General features: G+C 38.6%; 1 protein-coding gene and 1 long non-coding RNA gene across 4 annotated transcripts; both read left to right on the top strand.

Annotated features, from left to right (window-relative positions):
• The first annotated feature begins 441 nt into the window (after window positions 1–441).
• On the top strand, window positions 442–8,326 carry dhdds (dehydrodolichyl diphosphate synthase). Of its 3 annotated transcripts, none has more exons than XM_047599811.1 (9): window positions 442–511; window positions 890–970; window positions 1,412–1,528; window positions 1,620–1,762; window positions 4,975–5,091; window positions 5,212–5,313; window positions 5,398–5,512; window positions 5,695–5,802; window positions 7,604–8,326. In XM_047599811.1, the coding sequence occupies exons 2-9, from the start codon at window positions 908–910 to the stop codon at window positions 7,862–7,864; spliced, it is 1,026 nt and encodes a 341-aa protein (XP_047455767.1). In that variant the 5' UTR covers window positions 442–511; window positions 890–907; the 3' UTR covers window positions 7,865–8,326. The 3 variants fall into 3 exon arrangements, with proteins under 3 accessions (XP_047455767.1, XP_047455766.1, XP_047455768.1); XM_047599810.1 differs by having other exon boundaries at window positions 474–643; XM_047599812.1 differs by lacking the exon at window positions 442–511 and adding an exon at window positions 537–555.
• A 954-nt stretch (window positions 8,327–9,280) lies between these two features.
• LOC125016662 lies at window positions 9,281–12,368 on the top strand. The gene is made up of 6 exons (XR_007113724.1): window positions 9,281–9,478; window positions 10,770–10,787; window positions 11,048–11,077; window positions 11,269–11,316; window positions 11,483–11,539; window positions 11,715–12,368. It is a non-coding gene; the product is annotated as an uncharacterized LOC125016662 (long non-coding RNA).
• The last annotated feature ends 726 nt before the right edge of the window (window positions 12,369–13,094 follow it).

Consider the following 13,094-nt stretch of genomic DNA (forward strand, 5'->3'; position numbering starts at 1 on the left):
CTTTTAAATACAATGTTAACAAGGTATGCAAAAAATAAAAAGGTACAAAAAAGGCACCCATCTTATCTTAGTTCATCTCAACAATCTCAATATTATTTCCCCTTCAACCGCCTGTGGTGAAATGTACATAATATATATACAAATATATTTGTACAAAATATCTTTGTTTAGATTTAAATACACGACAGTGTTAAATTGCACAATGTTAACTACTTAAAATCAACTACTTAGCCTTGATAACAGTGCATTTTCATAATTATTATTATTATTTTTTTAATTTTTCAATTTATTTTCCACATGAAATATTTAAATTATTTTAGTAAAGTCTGAAAATTTCGCGGTTTTACAAAATTCACTCTTTTGTATTCAAATAATTAAGCGAAAACGATCATCTGGAAAGACGCGGGTCCATCCACATATTTTGAAAATCTACTAACGTCTGACAGGAAGTCGTCACTCACCGTACGTAAACGTCCCCTCAATGCGGAAGAGGTCGTCATCGTAAAAACCTGTGAGTTGGAATCTCTGTGCAATGTGATAAAACAATAGCAATTTGTGAGTAGAACGGCTCGTGTTTCAATATTTTGAATGAACGAAGTGGTTTCCTTTAGGAGTGAGTGTTTTCTGGACGACGAGACGCTTGGTTAGTGCCTTTTCAGCCTCATACCACTTTAGTTCTTTGCATGTGTCGTGAGCCGGGCTGGCAGTTAACGGTGAAATCAATCACTGGCTGCATTTAAAAATACATCTCTCCAAAAATGGCGCTTTAACACGACCTCAGCTTAATTTCCCAGCTGTGGAAACGATCGCTTTTGATTATTTTTTTTGCAGTGTGTGGTTTTCGTTTAAAGGTGCACAGTGCCAAACCTTTTGAAAAATCACATTTCAGATCGTCTGAAACCTGAAAATGTCGTGGATTAAAGAAGGTGAATTAAGCCTGCTTGAAAAGTTTTCTGCCAACGTCCTAAAGGTAAGCTTGTGCCTGTATTTTATGTGGTTATTTTCTGTCTGGCTGTAGTGGATGCCTCTCATGTGAATTTCTTGAAAAAGAAAAAGAAAAAAAGAATACCCTTCGTCCAACAGATCAACTAGAATGAGTAAAGTTTCTTCTAACAATCTGCATAAAAAAGCCAACTCTTGCCTGAAGTTGTGTCAGGACAGTAGCTGGGAAGTCAAATCCCATTTTCAGTCTTGTGTGTTTAAATTTTAATTGAGTGGTAATATCTAGAGCAGGGGGGTCAAGCCCATTGTAGTTCAGGGGCCACATTTAGCCTAGTTTGATTTCAAGGTGGTGTGGACCTGCACCCCACAGTCTTCATCAGAAGTGGCTCTTGAGTTAAGATCTTTTAGCTTACTACTAATCCCAGGGTTATGAATGAAACTTTACTGGGTTCTGAACTGTGTCTCCCAGGCAGGACCCATGCCTAAACATGTGGCCTTCATCATGGACGGTAATCGACGCTTTGCTGTTAAGAAACAAATGGAACGTCAGGAAGGACACATGCAGGGCTTCAACAAGCTGGCAGAGGTGAGATGCATCAGGACCAGGAGATACATGTCATCCAGGACAAAAAAAAAAGTGCTCATGCATATCTAACCTGTTATCGCCTCCACGCCAGACGTTGCGTTGGTGCAAGCATCTGGACATCCCGGAGGTGACGGTGTACGCCTTCAGCATTGAAAACTTTAAGCGGCCCAAAGATGAAGTGGATGGGCTAATGGAGCTGGCCAGGCAGAAATTTGAGAAGCTGTTGGAGGAACGGTGAGTTTCCAGTTAAAGGCACTTTGCTGCATTGTGGTATAGTCACATTTCAAGTGAATCACAGCTTCCTCAAAGTTGCCTGGAAACAACAGTTCAATGAATATGTATTTTCTAGACTGAAATCTCATTTTCACTTTTAGTCTTTTTAGGATGCAGCTGCGTAGAAAGTAGCCAATCTTGACAAATTCTTCTTCAGACCATTTTTTATTTTTTTTGTCATTAGAATCTCTGAGTTTACTGGGAATGTTTCATTATCACTATGTTTGAACTACAAAACACCCTCAGAGATCTGTGTGGAAATACTGGATCATTGACACAGAAACACTTACAGCATTGAGTAAGGCGTAGTGTGACCTGATTCCCTGATGACAAAGTGGAAGAAGAGCTTACATTCAGTTGTCCACCATATCATTTCCAGTGCTAATTGGGCTGACTGCTTTTTTTCGTATCGTTGCAAAATGACATGAATGATTTAGCCTCTGTCTTTGCTGTAACTGTGGCCATTAGGACAAAAGTGAATGTTGTTTAAACCAGTGGAGAACTGCCACTTTTCCATTTTAATGTCATAATGAGGCTGTCTTAATCCACAGTTTCACAAATAGTCGTTTGATGCCAAGAGATTTTTCCACCAGAATAAATATTTTGCAGAAGGTTTTTCCCATCACATAATATTCCTCCAAGTTTCTTGTAAGACACTTTGGCATCAGTCACAAGTCTTGGAGGCAGTTTAAAAATATATATATATGTATGTATGTATGTATGTATGTATGTATGTATGTATGTATATATATATATATATATATGTGTGTGTGTATATATATGTGTGTGTGTGTGTGTGTGTGTGTGTGTGTGTGTGTGTGTGTGTGTGTGTGTGTGTACACACAGTGGTATGAAAAAGTTTGGGCACCCCTGACAATTTCCATTATTTTCATTTATAAATCATTGGGTGCTTGGATCAGCAATTCCATTTTGATCAGTCAAATAACTGATGGACACAGCATTACTTCAGTAGTGAAATGAGGTTTATTGGATTAACAGAAAACGTTCAATATGGATCAAAGCAAAATTAGACAGGTGCATAAATTTGGGCACTCCAACAGAAGAATCACATCAATATTTAGTCGAGCCTCCTTTTGCAAAAAATAACAGCCTCTAGACGTTTCCTATAGCCTCTAATGAGTGTCTGGATTCTGGATGAAGGTATTTTGGACCATTCCTCCTTACAAAACATCTCCAGTTCACTTAAGTTTGATGGTTGCCGAGCACGGACAGCGCGCTTCAAATCATCCCACAGATTTTCAGTGATGTTCAGGTCTGGGGACTGGGACGGCCATTCCAGAACATGTACTTGTTTCTCTGCATGAAGGCCTGAGTAGATTTTGAGCAGTGTTTTGGGTCGTCGTCTTGTTGAAATATCCCGCCCCGGTGTAACTTCAACTTTGTGACTGACTCTTGAACATTATTCTCAAGAATCTGCTGATATTGAGTGGAATCCGTGCGACCCTCAACTTTAACAAGATTCCCAGTACTGGCACTGGCCACACAGCCCCACAGCATGATGCAACCTCCACCAAATTTTACTGTGTAGCAAGTGTTTTTCTTGGCATGCTGTTTTCTTTCGCCGCCATGCATAACGCCCCTTGTTATGACCAAATAACTCAATCCTTGTTTCATCAGTCCACAGGACCTTATTCCAAAATGAAGCTGGCTTGTCCAAATGTACCTCAAGCGACTCTGTATGTGGCGTGTGTGCAGAAAAGGCTTCTTCCGCATCACTCTCCCATACAGCTTCTCCCTCTGCAAAGTGCACTGAATTGTTGAGCGATGCACAGTGACACCATCTGCAGCAAGATGATGTTGTAGGTCTTTGGAGGTGGTCTGTGCTTGTCTTTTACCATTCTCACCATCCTTCGCCTTTGCCTCTCCCATATTTTTCTTGGCCTGCCACTTCTGGCCTTAACAAGAACCGTGCCTGTGGTCTTCCATTTCCTCACTATGTTCGTCACAGTGGAAACTGACAGCTGAAATCTCTGACATAGCTTTTTGTAGCCTTCCCCTAAACCATAACGTTGAACAGTCTTTGTTTTCAGGTCATTTGAGAGTTGTTTTCAGGCCCCCATGTTGCCACTCTTCAGCGGAGAGTCAAAGAGAAGACCAACTTGCAGTTGGCCACCTTAAATACCTTTTCTCATGATTTGATGCACCTGGTTATGATGTTCAAGGCTTAATGATCTCACCAAACCAATCTAAAAAACTAACAACTAAAAAAACTAAGTACTTACAGGTGTTCAAATCAACACAATGACGAGGGTGCCCAATTTTTTGCACAGCCTATTTTTCACATGTGATTTAATTTCATACAACTTAATATTGCTACACTAAAAACCTTTGTCTGGAAAATACCCCAGTACTCTACTTTTATTAGAAAATGAATGGCATGCCAATGTGATCATTTTCTGTGAAGACAGAGTAAATTATTACGCAGCCTCAAAGGGGTGCCTAAACTTTTTCATACCACTCTACATGTGTGTGTGTATATATAATACACATACAATATATATATTGTATTTTCAAAAAAAAAAAAGATGTCAAGACTGAAATATAAGTATATCTTGCAGCGTACTTCCTTCAGTATCTTATCTCTCTTGGTTCTGGTATTTTCCAGTGACACTTTGTACAGCTCTGTATAAAATATGTAACATATGTAAGTTGTGTACTGCTGCTAATGTCCATATGTGTTGGACATTGAGCTCTTCTGTTGGTTTCCGGTAGCCTTTGCCTGTACTAGGAATGTTGGGCTTGTAACACCAGGCATTGTAAAACACAGTGTGCAGTTTGATGCTAATCTGGATGAGCCCTGACGGCACTAAGGTTTTATTTTACTTCTTACAACCCTTGTGTGTACAGTATAACTTTATAACAGCAAGGCTGCTGCTACCAAAGGCTGGTTTACGATGCAGGATGGTTAGCGTTATGAACCCCAACACTTTACAATCAGCATATAGTCAATATACTCAACTACAATGTCTTTAGGAAACCTGTTCTCCTCTCAGTAGGACTTTTTGTGTGTAAGTGCATTTGTGTGTTCTTGGGTGCGAAACGCAGACATACAGGTTCCAGAGACCATATAAACGTCTTCTTACTCTCTCTGTTCTTCTTCACGTTTTTCTTGTTTTTCCTCTTCTTTAAATGCCTCTCTACTCCGCCCGTAGGGAAAATCTGGAAAAACATGGTGTTTGTATCCGGGTGCTGGGTGACTTGAATATGCTGCCACTTGATCTTCAGCAACTTATCGCCAAAGCTGTGCTCACAACCAGTTCTCACAATAAGTATGTGTATAAATATATGCTCCTACCTCTATGGTCCTCATCATTCATGATTTAACTTCAATATTTTATCAAACCAAACAACTGTAAGTAACCACATGGACCCCAATTCTTGTTTTCTAGATGTTTTCTCAATGTGTGCTTTGCCTACACGTCACGATATGAAATCACCAATGCAGTCAGGGAAATGGCTTGGGGTGTGGAGCAGGGCCTCATCAAAGCAAGGTAACTTGTAAATGTCAATATTCCATCCTGTTAAATAGCGCATAGAAAGGTTTAACAAAGTGCTGATGGTTCTGTCTTTTTCAGTGATGTTTCTGAGGCGTTGTTAAGTGAGTGTTTATACACCAGTAACTCTCCCGATCCAGATTTGCTCATCCGCACATCTGGAGAGGTGCGCCTCAGCGATTTTCTTCTATGGCAGGTGAGGAATGAGAGTGATGGCATGATAAAAATTACATTTTGACAAAACTCCCCCTGTGAAAACAGTTGTTATAACCGTAGCAGTTTGACTTGTAATTCAGGTTTTTTCTCTCAGTGTATTCACCTTCAAACATAATTCTGAACAAAGACTCACATTGTTTTCCATGTGTTTCCCATCGGCAGACGTCCTACTCGTGTCTAGTGTTTCAGTCAGTTCTGTGGCCAGAGTACTCATTCTGGAACCTGTGTGAAGCCATCCTCCAGTACCAAATAAATCACAAATCCATCCAGGTAAGGCTTACGCTGAGACAGTCAGTACGTTTAAAAAAAAAAAAAAAAAAAAGCGAATTATTGCCTTAATCGGACCATAACAGGAGAACTTAAGTGGATGTAAACACGTTACTCCGATTAAAATCGGAGTTCTCATTATCCAATTGAGACACCCAGATGATGCGATCAGAATTCGATTTTCTCCGGCATGTATACAGTGAATCGCATTTTTCAGTCGGATAATGCGAGTATGCATGCTCCACAACCGCTGAGCATGTGACCCCGGAACAAAAACATCCAAGAAAGCCGGTCGCAGTAGAAGAAGAAGAAGGTAAACAGAGCCGCTAGAAAAACCGTCTGAGGGACAGCGCGGATCTTACCTGCACCCGAAGTAGCGAGAACATTACGTACGAGATTAAAAAATGTACCATTATCCCTATAGTTGTTGTTTGTCGGTCTGCCGCATGAACGACTCTTGTTTATTATATCACGTAATAGGTCAACCGGAAATCAGGCCGTATTAACGTGGTATTATCCCGCTGAAAAGACACGTATCGCCACATAGTGTGGAAGAGGAGAACAGTTATTTGATTTTCTTGCGCTGCATGTAAACTGGGACAAGGACTGTAGTCAGAAAGTTGAATTTTAAGCATAGCTCGATTAAGCTCTGCATGTAAATGCACTGAGTGAGTGTTGTAAGCATTTATACTCGTGAGTTGGCCTTCCTGCATCATCATGTAATGCACTAAAACACAAGTTGTCAGCTAGCCGACTGTTTTGAGTTTCTCTGTTATATATTGAACATCTTTTAGCTCCATCTCTAGCGTGAGCTATTGTTGAGCAACTCTTTTTACTGAAATAAAAAGGCCAAGGGAGGAGGGATTTTCTGGGTTTGTCTGGTTACAGAGACGTGGCCGACTAAATACATTTCTAAACAATCACAGCTGCTATGGTCTGTGACGCCTCAACATCTAGTTACATTTCTGGGGAAGAGCGCACAATACAGGACAAAAATGACACGCAAGTGCTGCGATGTAAGTTCAGACAGCCATTACTAAAGCTGCAGTCACAGCGGAAGTTATAAAAACGAAACTGAGGTAATCTGCATCATTTGTTTGCATATGCTGCGTGTTGAGTTGGTCCACCATTCGAAAACACTCACGAAGTTATGTGGTGCGACGTGGCAAAAGGAAGAGCAGCAAATATCATGACTGAAAAGCAATGAAATGTTGCAATTGCAAAATCGCAAAGTTACATTTAGTGACATTTACTGGACAACCCATTACAGGATTCAGTTTTCAGTTTCAACTTCATTTACATTTACATAGTGCCAATAAGGATGCAAATTGTCTCAAGACACTTCACAGAACCCAGAGCCTTAAACCCCCAGAGCAGAACCAAGCTCATATGGAGGAACCCATCTGACTGAGGTCAGAAATACAAGAGTATTGTGCCAAATTGATAATTACTGCAGAGATAGTGGACTGAAGCATTGTTTTCTCTAACCACTATATGTCTGTCTCAGTTAATATTATTATTAGAAGGTCAAAAACAGATTATTTTCTACCTACTATTAAGAGATTAAAACATTTAGGTTACAGTGCAAGTACCAGATCAATACCTAGCTTCAGTATCTCTTTGGTGCATCATATTTGTGTGTATAAATAAAACTGAATTGAATTGAATTGTATGTAAGGAGCGTTGGGGTATCTGTACAATGTGCCTGCATTTATGTTCAAATAAAGATTTTAATTGGTGATTCAAGCATTTTGTATTTTTGTTTTTACTCTAAATTAAATGTTTGATGTGTGTCGTGTTTCAGAAAGCCAGAGACCTCCACCAAGAGCAACAGGCCCTCCACCAGCTAGAGGCAGATCGCGTCTGTGTAGCAGAGCTCTTGCAGCATCATGGGAACGGAAAGCCTGCCGACGACCAGAAAAGACAAGAGGCACTTCAGCACTACGCCGCCTGCCGAGAGGAGCGGATTCAGAACTTCCTAGAAGCACTGAAGCACAAGAGAGACTCTTACTTTGATGACTTGAGCAATGACGCCATCTTGGCCGAGGAAGGCTCGGAAAAATGAATCCTCTGAAGTGGGGATGAAACCTCTCGTGTCCTCTTCTCAAAAAGGGCTTCTGTTGAACAGGGAAGAGCAAGCAGTGACTGGGAACAGATTCATTTTGTTGCTGATTTTGTTCAAGAATAGAAGGCAATTTTACCCCTATGGGGCTGTAGAGTAATTGTGATATTTATGATTGTAGATATAAAGAAGTCTAATATGTGGAAACATCTGGTCAAAATGTAGTTTAAGACTTGTTTAAAGCTGTCTTATTAAATGCTTGCCACTGATAGAAAGGCAAAGGTATGTGAGCAAAAGCCATGGATGCTATGTTGTGGAAATGCCACTGAACTCAGTGCAGTTTGAATTTATGTGGTGGTACAAAGAACGTGGTATTAGTTGAGTGTGATACTGATGATATAACTATATTTTGACCAGCTTTCTTAACAGAATAAAATGATTACTGTATGTCAGATATGATTTAAATGATGTGCGATTCATTCTTTTTTTTTACTGGAATATGTTTGTCATCTTCATCTGGCCTTTTATACAATGGCAAAAAGTTCCCTCCCTCCGTCCCTTCTCTACAGCATCAGTAGAAACCAAATGACTGTAATTGGTTTAATATTTAATTTCTGCTACTAACTCTTGGATCACTATTGAAAGTCTCTTACTGACAAGAAATCTATTGCATGTTTTAAATAAAACATGAACACATGCCAAGCTTATCATTAAAAGTAATAAATACAAATGTGTATTTGACCAATAATATAAGAGTAATGCACAATCCAGTGTGTCATTCCTTTTTTACAAGGCAACCTATAACGTTGGATGGGATAGTACCAACCATTGTATGACTATAAATATCTACACAATAATATAACCCCCCATCTTTACACAGAAATAATCCATTGACTAGCTTTGGTTTATATGTCCCTCAATAGGACATGCTAACACGCTGAAGAAGTTATCATTTAGGAGAAGCAATTTCAAATGCAACATGTCCCAACTGTTGACATACAAACCAGTTCTGCATGTCATATGTGATCTAAGAAACAATGAAATCAGTAAAATAAAGGCATTGGAGTAAAAATGTACAATATTGCTTTCTGAAATGTTGCATAGCTGAAATACAATAAAATGCAAATACTCCAGCACTAGCTCTTCAAGCTCATGATAACAATAATGGTGAGATATTCATATAAATCTGTTCATATAGATATAAATGCCGTACCGTTTTGCGGTAGAAGCAGTTAATTGGAAATCAAATATTTTACAGTATCAAGTGAAAAACAGCAGGGTGTAAATGACAAACTCTTGATACAGCGCCACCCCGCGGCACGGGTCGGTATTTTTCCAGAACATCTCCTGCCACTTTAACAAATGGGTGGTGCCTCGAGCCACGTGACGTATTTGCATCCAATGACAAACGTCGAAATACTAAACTGGTTCAAACCGGTTTCCTTCTTATATTTCAGTGTATAAACTACAAAAACATTCGTTTGCATTATACATTCGCCATTTTACGCAGCGCCTGGAAGGTTGTCGTCTATTATCTGTTCGGAAAAATCCCGCGTTACGACTGTATTTTTGTGAGCTTTCTGTTCATTTCGAGCCAACAACATGGGCAAAGCCAAGGTAAGATTTTTAATATTTTTTAAAAAATATTTTTAGTCTTTGCAGTGGGTTCGAGTCTGTAACTTGAGCTCAACATTATGCTGCGTTTGATATTTCTGCATCAGAGGAACGTCATCATCCCCAACAAACGTTAGAGCAATGGCTGCCCGACAATGGAGACCTGTACAAGCATCCTCCCATTCGTAGAAAATAGAAGTTTATGTTATTACTGGCAGCGTTAAATATCTCCCATCATGTTAGATATAATATTCAGCAAACGTCTGGTCGTTTTTTACGTTCAACATAATAAGTGCGGGTCGTGTAGCCGTTGACATTGAGCCGTGCAGAAAAAAAAATGTAGCACCGTCTGTCTTTTCCCTCCTTGGAAGTAGGTTGGGCAAAATCTTGACAGGTTAAACACGTTGATAAACTTTCTATGCACGTAGGAAATAATAAATATTTTTACGCATCATGAGTGCATCTAAATTCGCTCGCGTTCAACATTTTAAAAATAAGTAAATCAACATAGGCTCAAAGCACAACCTGCTAAATATGAGGAAGGAGTGGGGGGAGGGGAGGTGGCAATTAATATTCTCCCTCGGTTTTGAATTTGAAAACTCAAGCCTGTTCGTGCACGTCGATTAAAAATAACCTGTTTATTACGTCGCAGCTCGTTTGATTTGGTGGTCGAGAGTCTAATTAAATTAGGCGTTGTTGTTTAAAACTGCGTATTAGAAAAATGCGCGAATAAATTCATTTTCACATATATATATATATATTTTTTTTTTAATTGAAAGAGGAGCGTTTATTGGAATTGATAAAATTAAACAGAATTTTCGGTGCAGTATTGTGCAGCTTGAGGTTTTAAAATGCCCATGCATAGTTTCAAAATATTCGCATTAATACGTATTTTCCGATAAAATCTCAGCTCGAGTGCAATTGTGATTTTTTTTTTTCCTCTCTTCTCAACCTCTGCAGGCTCGCGTTCGTCTGCGTTTATTGTGTAGCTACAGATTAGTAAAGTAGTAATCTTATCAGTTTTCCAACAGCTGTCCGTCGGCGCGCACTGATACAAAACAAAGGAAGCTGTCAGGGCGCCAAGGCGGTGTCATGGTGACAGGACAGCCCGAATTTGAATTCAAATATGCGCGGGAAGCTCTTTGTACATGTCAAGATCGACAGAGTCATGCAAGTTTGTAGTCAGTGTGATAATAAGTTCTGCTGTAACGTCTTTGTTTTTAACCTTGTTGTGCAGTTTGAATTATTGAATTATTCAACATTTAATATATTGTCCTTATTCTTTGTCTTACAGCAAACTGTCCCCCCTGAGGTTTGTTTATTTATTTTTTACACTCTCTACTTTACATTTTTAATATTGTGTCGATGCTCTAATGATTCAAGACTGCTGTGCACCATCACAATGACTTAAGTGTCATTTTATGTCTAATTTAAAATGTGCTTTCGGTTCCATGTTTGATGCGAAGCATTTTAAGCGGGCAGTCCATCTGTCATAAGGCTTGTCACTGTTGGATTTATTTGAAGCAGAACGAGAAAATCTGTAATATTTTTCTTTTTCTTTCTCCTCAATAGCAAAGAAGAACCTCCCCACGCCTGGCATTGGTAAGCCTCTTAGTCTTGTGTATCTGAACTGCACACACCCCCTCTCACTTCAGATGACAATCTCTTAATCAAATTAATACTGTTTTATGAGATGAGGAACAATCCATTTTTGGTATAATATAGCACAGCATGCTCTTATATACTTATATATATAGTTTAAGATTTGAAATATCTTTCTTCTTGTTTTGCAGAAACCCAGACCTGCACCAGCAGAGGCTAAGAAGAAAGCTGCTCCAAAGGTATAAAACCTGATAACTTATACTGGTTGTCACAGAACGGCTCCTGCCAACCCAACTCACTTTCTGGAGTTTATATTTAATATCTCCCTAATTGTAGGGCATACTGGAAGATCCAGTTGGCACACGATTTTGTTCATTAAATGCAATAATCTCCTCTATTTTGCAGAAGGGACCCAAAGCAAAGAAGGCCAAGCCTGCCGAGAATGGGAACACCAAGGCTGAGGTTTGTGTCTCTGTGGAGAACGAACTTCCACTACACAGCATACATATTTATATGTTTTTATTTGACCTTAATTGTTGTTGTTGATGATCCTACTGTAGTTAATGATGTATTGTCATGTGACCAAAACAAACGATGCAAACAATAACATTGCTATGTTTTCCTTTTCTGTCCTCAGGAGCCTAAGGCCGAAGCAACTGAAGCCAAATGAATAACGGTTGATGTGCTCACTCTGTGTACTTGGTGATTGTACAGTTTTAAATAAGTATTTTTTACCAAGTTTTATATTACAAATGTCATTTATAGGTTTGTTTTGGGCTTGCACTCAATGTAACAAAACTTTGTTTTCACATTCATATCCATTTTATATCCATCTTAAAAGCGATTACCGTCCATATCTCGTAGACGTGGCATTTTTTTAGTTTGTCTAATCAAGTTTTTTTTTTTTAAACTGCTGAGTAATAGATATTTTTCAACAAGTTGGATTTCTAATCTAATTTTAAACATTATAAGGCAGCTAAAGCTTATTGAAATTTGCAGGAGGATGGGACTTTGTCCTTTCTTCTCCTTGTATTTTGATGTTGAACTAATAAAGGAATTGCTTACCAAACACTGTATGTTGACATGAGATCTAGTCAATTAAAATGCCACAGGAAAATAAATGCATACTTATTAGGTCAAAAGATTGATACATCCCAAAAATATGTATGATGTGAACCTGATCATCTGATGAAAACTTCTGTTAAGTTATGTTTCTGTCAGGGGAAAAGGATGCTTTTCTGACTTCAATGGTTAATCTAAATGTTCTTGAATAAAAGTTTTCAAAATGTCAGTATTGGGTTGGATTTGTTATAATAAGGAAGTAATGACAAAGTGTAATACAGTGACCTTGAATGATGAGCATCCTCATGTTAGTGTTCATTCAGGTTGGGTTGATGTTCAGGTCACTGGCTACAAATGGGAGAGAAATGAGCATTAGACTACAAACGACAACTCTCAGCTTTAGAATAAACATGGTGCATTATGAGTATTTTTTAGTCATTCTTACAGTTGTGTTAGTGTGTATAGTTGTATGATTATTGGAAGTAATAAAGTCATAAATGATCTCATTTCTCAGTTCCCACATTTTAAAGACGGTGTTGCAGAATATTAATATGACATCAACTGATGAGATATATTTAGAGCAGCAAAAACTACATTTCTCTGAAATACAGATATGTAAACTGGGAACAAAGTCTACATATTAAAGTACAAAAACTCTGTCAATTCAGTAAATGTACTTGCTTTCCTCCTGACTAAAGCTGAACAGCATATAATCTCATTGAAAACATTGCTTAGGTACATAAAACTTGTCTGATTTTTTAAAATAAATAAAATTAAGTGGCTGCTGGGTGGTTTAATAAGCAAAATGTGTCACTGAACTACAGACATTGGTTCTATTTGAGTACGGTCACTTTCAACTACATACTTTGAGTCAGGGCTTCATCTGATACCTTTATTTGCTGAAGTTTCTATGTGGATTTTTAAACCGTATCATAAGATTTACATATTTACACGT

The sequence above is a fragment of the Mugil cephalus genome, chromosome 11, assembly GCF_022458985.1.
Source record: "Mugil cephalus isolate CIBA_MC_2020 chromosome 11, CIBA_Mcephalus_1.1, whole genome shotgun sequence".
NCBI lineage: Eukaryota > Metazoa > Chordata > Actinopteri > Mugiliformes > Mugilidae > Mugil > Mugil cephalus.